Source organism: Bos mutus, chromosome 19 (assembly GCF_027580195.1).
Source record: "Bos mutus isolate GX-2022 chromosome 19, NWIPB_WYAK_1.1, whole genome shotgun sequence".
NCBI classification, from domain to species: domain Eukaryota; kingdom Metazoa; phylum Chordata; class Mammalia; order Artiodactyla; family Bovidae; genus Bos; species Bos mutus.
Window position 1 is genome coordinate 31,437,005 of NC_091635.1, and position 9,134 is coordinate 31,446,138.

General features: G+C 56.0%; 1 protein-coding gene across 3 annotated transcripts in view; it reads right to left on the reverse strand.

Moving 5' to 3' along the window:
• Positions 1-585: 585 nt before the first annotated feature.
• The window catches only part of PLEKHM1 (pleckstrin homology and RUN domain containing M1), a 55,450-nt gene continuing 46,901 nt past the window's right edge, over positions 586-9,134 (reverse strand). For 2 of the 3 annotated variants that reach the window (XM_070389982.1, XM_070389983.1), the window contains 3 exons: positions 4,436-4,499; positions 3,539-3,696; positions 586-2,803 (listed from right to left, as the gene is read on the reverse strand). In XM_070389982.1, the coding sequence (XP_070246083.1) occupies positions 2,692-2,803; positions 3,539-3,696; positions 4,436-4,499 (334 nt within the window). In that variant the 3' untranslated portion in view covers positions 586-2,691. The remainder of the gene's footprint in view (positions 2,804-3,538; positions 3,697-4,435; positions 4,500-9,134) is intronic. The other variant, XR_011468010.1, reaches the window with a different exon arrangement.

Consider the following 9,134-nt stretch of genomic DNA (forward strand, 5'->3'; position numbering starts at 1 on the left):
AGCAGCAGTGGGCTTCCTCCTGCAGGCCCTCCCCACCCCCCAGACTTCTGCTGGAACTTCAGAGGAAAGCTGGCAGCCAAGGCCAGCTGGAGCCCTAAAACCATGAGCCCTGAATCTGGCCCTGCTCACAAGCCTTTCCTTCCTGAGCCTCTTTCTCACCTTGGATGACCAGTGGGAAATGGTTTCACATGTTCCAGTGTCAGGGGTCTGTGCTTTGACATTTAAGGAACAGGAAAGAAGCCATCACAGTGGGATTCCAGGCATTAGCTTCAGTTACATGAGTGTATGTGAATAAACCTTCCCAAAGGCCCTGAAATCCTACCCCAAGGCCGGGGGCGGGGAGGGGGGGGGGTGGTTGGGGAGGCTGACTCAGAGGAGAGGCAAGGGTGGGGGACAGACTGAAGAATTACTTCTACTATTCTCCATGCTCACTCCTGGCACACAAGCCCCCTGCTTGCAATGTTTACCTATAACCACCCCCCTCCAGCCCTCCCCTGTGCCCAGGGACTGACTGAGAACAGTGGAGGCTATCAGACATTATCTGAGGGCCTGTGGTCTCCCCCAGTCAGTGGAAGCTTTCAGATTCAGAAACCAGACCACAGATTAGAAACAGCAGGTCTTTACTGCAAAATCACTCAAAAGTCACATGGCCGCAGTTCCTTCAGTACATGGCAAAGCACTTCTCAGGGCCAGGGCCCTGCACTAGAAACAGTTTATTGCATAAAACAAAATTTTAAAAATAGTGTGGGCACTACTGAGGTTCATACCAGCTTCCCACTGGAGGTGAGGAAGGTGAATCAACTCATCTGAAAGCATCAGCAGCTTTTTGGTGGTGGGGAGGGAGGCGGTCAGCTTTAATGCTACTGGTCTCGGAGAAGGTGGGGAGTGTGGCGTGCCAGGCCCCGCTGAACCAAAGTGGGCTTCTCCAGGGCCTCACTCCTGCTGCCGCCTAGGGATCTTCTGGGATACAGAATACACTCACAGGGCTGGGCTCAAGCAGTGCTGCCCACCCCAGGACCACCAATTCTGGCTCTGATCAGGCTGTGTTTCTGGTGGAGCATTAATGCTGGCTGGGGGCGGGGGTGGGGCTAAGGACCCACTTCCTGGTTTAGGAGGCTTTGGTACAGGTGTGCACCATCTTCTGTGATGGGGACAAAGAAGCTGTGTGACAGCCCCTTCCCTGACCCGCCCACCACCTCCTCCACTCTATTGCACAATTTATCCAGCTCCACAGGGCTAGGCAGGTGACTCAGCAGCCGAATCACCCCAAGGGAGAGGTGGCAGTGGGTTTGTCTCTTGACAGTGAAGGTGGATATCTACCTGAGGCCTCCTATCTCAGCTGAGCACAGAGAAGATGGTCAGGGGGGTCCGAGGGCTGAGGGGGGCCTGCTGGGTCCAGGAGAAGTGGGGAGGCAACAGAGAAATCATGCCCCCCAAAGCCCCAGGGTCTAAATATCGCTTTGAAAACAATTTCAGGCTCCACCTGAAGATCCCCTCCAAAGGCAGTCGTGTTCCAATGAAATGTTCCAATCTCTTGGCAGCGGCCCTCCTGGGCTAGTCCAGCAAAACTTTGTGAACTCATGGCTTCATGAACTGGCTGAGCACCCTTCCACAGGTGGCTTCTCCTGCGTGTCCTCGTGCATCTCTGCAGCAGGGCTGGCACTCTTCGTGGAAAGATGCTGGGGGCAGTGTGGACCCAGCCTACCTCGGTCCCGGCAGGCCCGGCAGGCGGGGGTGTGTTCCTGAAACGCGTCTGCAGCAGCCCCCTGCCCATCTGGCTGCCAGTCGGGGGTAGGAGTGAGGAGGGCAGAGGGCTGAGGGGTGGGCTAGATGACGACCCTTCCCTGGACCAAGGAAGGCTCAAAGTGCTGACAGTGCTGGTTCCGAGTCATAGCCCTCCTCCTTCGGGCCCAAGATCCCAGGCCATAGGAGAGCCGCAGCAGGGGTGGGGGGTGGGTTTTGACACAGAGAAATTGAAGGGCTTTTCAGGTGGAGGGGGGACCAGGGAGCAGGTGGGGGCAGAGGAAGGGAAAGAACGTGGTCCTCAGGACTGAGCCTGCCTGGCCCACGGCAGTTTGGCACGTTGTACAGGAGCTGTCAGCAGCAAGCGCCCGGTGAGGGCGAAGGAAAGGCACCCGCCAGCTGGTGGGCTCTGTCCTGGGGGGCCTGTCCACCCAGCCACCACCCACCTCCAGGCTGGGCCTGAGCGGTTTCTACACATTTGCTCAGGGTGAGAATGCCTGGATTTCTTGGGTGACTTGTGGAGGGTCAAGAATAAAAAAATATTTTCTGTCGAAATATGAAGGGAAAAAAATCCACCTTAAAAAAACTAGACCTTTTAATCAGGAATGTGGAATTGAAAATGCTCCCCAAGTCTTGTTTCCACAGTGTTGAACAGCCCTCATGGGGATGGGGTGTCAGTGAGGGGTGCTGGGCTGATTAGTGCAAAGGCCCCCTCCTCCCACACCATCGGACAGGGGGCACCTGCTGGTGTCCGCGCCTCCTGGAGCAGATAGGTGGGGGATAGGAGGTGTCATCAGGGGCTCCTGGGGCTCCCTCTCATAGGCCAGTCCTCTGGTCTCATCTGAGAGTCTTCCTGGCTCTGTGACACCTTGAGAGTGTGGCCAGGCTGGTGGCCAACCCGGCTGGGATGGCTGAGCCCCGGGTCCCGGGTGGGGACAAGAGGTGGGATTAGGTGAGACTGTTCTGCTCCTGGTATTTGCGCCGGCGGGCACAGCGGGGGCAGCCCTTCTTGACCACGGCCTGGCAGGTCTGGTGGAAGACGGTCTTGCATTCGCTGCACCTGGGAGAAAGCCGCAAGGCGTTGCTGGGACCTCGAGCCTCCGGGGCTCGAGGCTGGTCGGTGCTCCTGACCAGAGCCGGCCACCCAAGGCACTGCCTCTCCATCCTGGGACAAATGGTTCTCGCCGCAGTGCTGATCTCTAAGCCCCACGATGCACACCGATGCCCTCTATTGTATTTCCCTTCTTATAAATACTACCGAGACTCACTGATTTCCTTGCCTGTGTTCCAAACACTCTACGATTTAAAAAACTCAGCCCCAGGTCTGTTCGGGGGGGTCGAGTTTGGGTCTGGGGACATCTGCTGAAAATGAACGGATGCTCCCACCGGCTCAGTTTTCCACTCCCACATGGGTTGGAATGGAAGTTTGATGGAGGCCTCTTTCCATTTAGAGGCTTCTGATAATGAGTGATGACTGGGGACAATCATTACGGGGCAGAGGCAGTGGCAGGTACTGCCCACCAGGTGCCCACTTTGTGTCCGGCCTTGTGCCAGCACTCCAGGCCAGTAACTCACCCAGCCCCTCCTCCACCTGTTTGCAGAGGACAAAAGTGAGGTCCTCCCCACGCAACTCAAAGGGCAGCAGCTACCTCTTCCCTAGGAAGACGGGTGGCTCGGGGGAGGCAGGGAGTCCTGTGAGGGCTTGGCCTGTCCCCCTCGCAGTGGCACCTGGGACTTGCCCCCCACCCAGGGGTGGGAGTGGTGGGGCAGGGTGGCCGGCATGGCGTCTGCATACCTGACTGTGGTGTCAAACTCAAAGGGAAAGATGATGTCATGGTGGTGGCAGATCTGGCAAATGAAGCCGCGCTGGGTGCACAGGTCACAGTGGTAGACGTGCTGGGAGGCAAACTCGATCAGGGCCTTGAGGAAGCCTTCGTACACCCCGTCCGCGATCTGTGGAGGGCAAGTGCCGGCCGCCAGGCCTTCTGAGAGGCCGTGCCATGCCCGAGGCCGTCTGCAGAATGTGGCCTGCTGCTCCTCCTGGCGCCCTGCCTGGAGCATTCCTACCCCAAGAGGAGTTTCCTTCCACTTGGGCAAGCAAACCTCCCCGAGTGAGGCCGAGCCATGCAGGTGTGCAGTCCCTGTGCACAGAGGAATCCACTGTCCCCTCCCTCGAGGAAGGGAATGTCCCAAACCCTCACCCTCCCTACGCCCTCGCAACCTGGAAGGCAGCTGAGCCCTGTGATCCTGGGCTTGGCTGTGGTGCCTGCCTGTCCCAGTGGGACCGAGGGCTCAGTCATTGCCCCAGGAAGCGTGGATGGCTGGACACCCATTCTGAGCTGCTGAAAGGCTGAAGATGGGACGTCTTGCCTCAGTAAACTGCAGCCAGCAGCCCCTGCCCCAACATCTCCCTTTCTGATTTCTCCAGGAATAAGTTTCTAGGAATTAGGTTCCTCTGGGCTTCCCTGGTGACTCAGATAGTAAAGAATCTGCTTGCAATGTAGGAGACACGGGTCCCATCCCTGTGTTGGGAAGATCCCCTGGAGAAGGGAATAGCAACCCACTCTCATATTCTTGCCTGGACTCTTTGCTACCCTATGGACAGAGAGCCTGGCAGGCTACAGTCCATAGGGTCGCAAAGAGTCGGACCTGACTGAGCGACTAACACACACCTCAGGGGTGGCATTCTCACCTGCTGGAGGTCGGCGACACTGTACTTGTGAGGCGACTCCAAGAGATAATTCCTGTGGTTGAGCCTTCAAAGAAAAGACAAGAGGCTCCTCAGAAGGAATTTGGGCCCACCTGTGTTTGCGTTCATTCCCTCAGCACCGCTAAGCAGGGAGAAACAGCTCCAGCCTGGGCTCGGGACCCGGACTCCAGGTGCCCAGCTGCCAGGACCTTGGGCAAGTTCCTTAACCTCTGAACCTCAGGTTTCCTCACCTGAGCAAGAGAGCTCTTTTCGGGATTAAATAATTTATTTAAAGCATTTAACACAGTGCCTTGTACATAGTAAATAAATAATTATTAACCATAGTTGATAGCATTGTATCGTATAATTGAAATTTAAGAGCAGAACTCAAATGTTTTCTCTCTCTCACACACACACACTATACAGGTTGCTCAGATGGTACAGAATCTGCCTGCAATGCAGGAGATGCAAGTTCAATCCCTGGGTCGGGAAGAACCCCGGGAGGAGGAAATGGCAACCCACTCCAGTATTCCTGCCTGGAGAATTCCATGGACAGAGGAGTCTGGCGGGTTACAGTCCTTAAGGACACAAAGAGTTGGGCACGACTGAGTGACTAACACTTTCACTGTTCATATATACATATATATATAATATACATATATATAAAATATGTGAGGATGATGGATGTGTGAATTAATAAGATGGGAGGAAGTCTTTCATAGAATTGCTATTGCTAAGTCACTTCAGTCGTGTCCAACTCTGTGTGACCCCACAGACGGCAGCCCACCAGTCTTCCCCGTCCCTGGGATTCTCCAGGCAAGAACACTGGAGTGGGTTGCCATTTCCTTCTCCAATGCATGAAAGTGAAAAGTGAAAGTGAAGTCGCTCAGTCGTGTCCGACCCTCAGCGACCCCATCGACTGCAGCCTTCCAGGCTCCTCCATCCATGGGATTTTCCAGGCAAGAGTACTGGAGTGGGGTGCCATTGCCTTCTCCGTTCACAGAATAATCAATCATATATCAAATCATCACAAAAATACTATAAATATGTTACAACTTTGTAAATTATACTCAATAAAGTTGAAAAAAAATTTTAAGATACTTTAAAAAGTCTATTTAAAAAATAATGAAGAAGCTCCCGGGAGGAGCCTCCACGGTTCTGCGGTTCTGGGTCCGCGCCCCAGCGCACCACGTGACTGGTGTCAGCACCACGTGACCCGGGGCCAGCCCTCGCGGCCCCGCCCAGCTCCCACGCAGCACGCGGCTTTAAAAAAAAAAAAATAAATAAATAAAAAAAAATAATGAAGAGGAGGACGATGAAAGCTAACGCTTGGAGCCAGGAACTGGACTAAAAGCTTGATATATATTAATTCATTTAATTCTCACAAGAATCCTGTGAGGTTGACACTATTATAACCCTCATTTTGAGAAGAGGAAATGGAGGCACAGAGAAGTTAAAGAACTTGCCTGTGGTCACACAGCTAGTAAGAGGCACAGCTGGAGTCTGAAAGCAGCAGTCTGGCTCCAGAGCCTGCATCCTTATCTCCCAGGTGAATGCCTAGAGGCTGTTATTAATAGCTATTGTCATTACTGCCACCATCACGTACCAGGGACAGTGCTGGGGACAGAAATGCACCAGATGTGGCTTCTGCCTTCCTATTGTAGCCCCTGGTCTAGCTTAGGGACAGACATTTAAGCATCTGGTTTTGGCGCTCTGGGAGAGGAGCTGTGGTGTCCTGAGTGCACAGATCCCATTTCAGAGGTGGGGGTGGGGGGCAGAGGACAAGGGCTCAGCTGCCACCAGCCTGGCTCTAATTTCCACCTCACCAATGGCAGAGATCCCAAAGGTTACATCCTGAGAGATGGACAGGAAACACCTGCAAAAAATTCCTGCCTGGCCTTGCTGTGTGTCTGTGCGGTAGTGGGGCTGGGGGGAGAATTCCCCGGTCTGAGGATGCGCGGGAGCCTGCCCCCAGGGTGCTCTGGACATCTGGAGGCAGGAAGGTGCCCAGGCCCGCGGCATCTGGAGTGGGTGCTTGACTGTGCCCACCCCAGGGCACGGCCCCGGTTCTAGGAGGAACCCCACCCAGGGCCGAGATGGCAAGCTCCACCAGGCAGCCCACGCTGTGCTGCCAAGTGGCCACTCAGTGCAACGTGCCGGTCTCCCCGGTAAACGTCCAGCTTTCTGGGAACAGGAAGCTGCCGTTTATCACCAGGAAAATGCAGGGGGAGGGGCAGAGGGGGTGCACAGGCTGTTCCTGAGCCAGCAGGAAGGGTGGGGCCCGTTTGGATGGAGAGTCTTCTCTGTCATCTGCCCTCTGCTCAGAGTCATGGAAGCTCAAGGAGCCAGCCAGGCCACCTACCCTGGGCTTGTGAGGTCCTCAGTGAGGCCCTCAGTTGCTATGGAGGGGAGGTCAGCGCAGCCCCCTGAGAGAAAGATTCCAAGATCTGCCGATTTCTCCTCAACCCTTCCTGTCCTCTCAGCCTCCACCCCAACCACCTGAGTCCAGGCCTCCTCACCTCCTGTGCCAGTTACCACACCAGCCCCGACGCCCCACTGCTGTGCTGCCAAACTGGTCTTCAGGGAGTGTGACCATCCTATGCTCAAAACTCCTCAGCAGCTTCGGCTGCAGCAGAATAAAATCCTAGGCCTTTGTGGCGGCACAGAGGGTCTTCGAGGTCTAGCCCCTGTACCCAGTCTGGCTGCGCTGAGCCCTGCAAAGGTCCTGGCAAGCCACGCTTCCCCTCTACTCCCCAACCCCCCCACAGCCATGGGTTCCCTGCAGAAAATCCAGTCCAGGCTTCCTTTGGTTCTTTCACTAAACCCTGGTTCACCACATGGGCGATGCCATTTGTGTTGGGGCAACTCTGCTTTCCGGTGAGTGAGGACAGAGTGGGATCTGGAAGCTCTTACAGTACAGATGGTGGCCAGACTGGAGAAGGGTGACCCCAGATTTCTGCTTGGTTCCCTTTAATACTATTTGAATACTATCTTTGTGAGGAAGAAAAGCATTTTTTTTTCTTTTTAAAAGGAGAAAGAAAACTCCACAAACCTTCAGCTGATGCCACCTCCTCCAAGAAGCTCCCTGGCCCTCTGCACCCTGCCTCCTTCCTCACAGCACACGCCTCCCTGACCCAGGGCCATCTGTTCCCCTGTCTCTGTCCCTCCCTAGACACTGGGCCCCTCATGTGGCCCTCACCACAACTCTGGCAGGCCACATGAACATGGGGATCACTGGCCCATTTTATAGACAAGAAAACCGAGGCTCCGAGAAGTGAAGCCACTTCCTTGAGTCACACAGCAAGTCTGGGGGCAGATGAAGGCTGCTCCTGAGCTCTTTCTTCACCCTATGCTGCTTCTGAACTGGGACTTCTGCAGGCCTGGCCCTGCTTTCATGAAGGCTGGAAACAGCAACCAGAGAGAAAAAGGCAAGACTGCCCCCAGCTTCCAGACAGGGCAACCTGGACAGGCCAGTAAGGCTGCTGACCAATCTCAGCAGGGTAGGGATGGGCAAGTGAGGCTGGCACTCAGGACCTGCCCTACAGGCAGCTGGTCTACTCAGGTCTGCAGACATCCCTGAACTGGAGAGGGTCACAGGGTCCCACCTGACCTGAGATTTCACCACCCTGGACAGGGGGGCAGGAGGGCAGACTCTGGGGCCCTGGGTCCTGGAATCTCAGAAAGCATGGGAGTGAGGACCCACTGATGATGGAGACAGCAACAGCCTCCCCAGAAGCAGCCATCTGGGTCCCTCATGGTGGCCCCAAGAAGGCTTTCTGCTCTTCCAGGCCCTGCAGAGACCAGGAATCAGCCAGCTGCTCTGAGAGCCTGTGAGGGGCCAGCCTCTGTGCTTTGCCTAAGAGAGGGCTCCCCACAGCATCTCTCCAGTGCAGAGCAGCCCTGGAAGGGCAGGGACCAGGGCTGAGCAGGGGAGCCCAGCAGACAGGATGTCTGCACCAGTCCTGTCGGGAGGAGTGGCTGCATGGGGAACATGGAGGGGCTTGTGAGCTGCTCCAAGTCCCCAGAAACCAGCAAGGAAGCCTAACTGGGCAGCAGGCACAGGCTCGTCCACCCAAGGTCTGTCCTCCCGGGGCCCCAGGACAGCGTAGCCCCACAGAAGGTGTCACCCCCTACCCCTAGCTGAGCACTGAAAGTCCCCCAGGCACTGGGCACCAAGAAGCTCTGTGCAGGGCATCCTGAGGGTCCTGGCCCAACCTTGTCCTCTTGCAAGGATTTGGGAAGGGCTGCTGCCAGGGTGGCAGAGTCAAGCCGCTGTGGGGCGGAGGGCTGGTGGGGCCCCGGGGAGCCAGGAGACCAGCCCCTCTCGCGTCTCTGGTCTCCTCTCACACATCCCCACTTTCCTTCTCACCGGAAATTTCTCCCTATTCTGTCCACACATGGGGCCTTAATCCACAGCCCATGCACATCACTACTTCTGTCTGGAACACTCTTTCCTGCAAATCCCCTCTTTCCCACTCATTTCGCAGATCTCACACTGGAGGTCAGTTCCTCTAGGAAGCCCCCTCCCCCATCAGTGCCCTCCAATATGGGTCAGTCCCCCGACTCCGCTGTACTTCCAGGGCATCCTGCTCTCTCCTCCGCCCTCACTCCTGGGGGTAGCCGCTGCCCTGCTCCCTGCCGTGCCCTCTAGAGGGCTGGATCCAAGCCCACCGTGCTCAGCCCCAGGCCCCACACCCCTCGC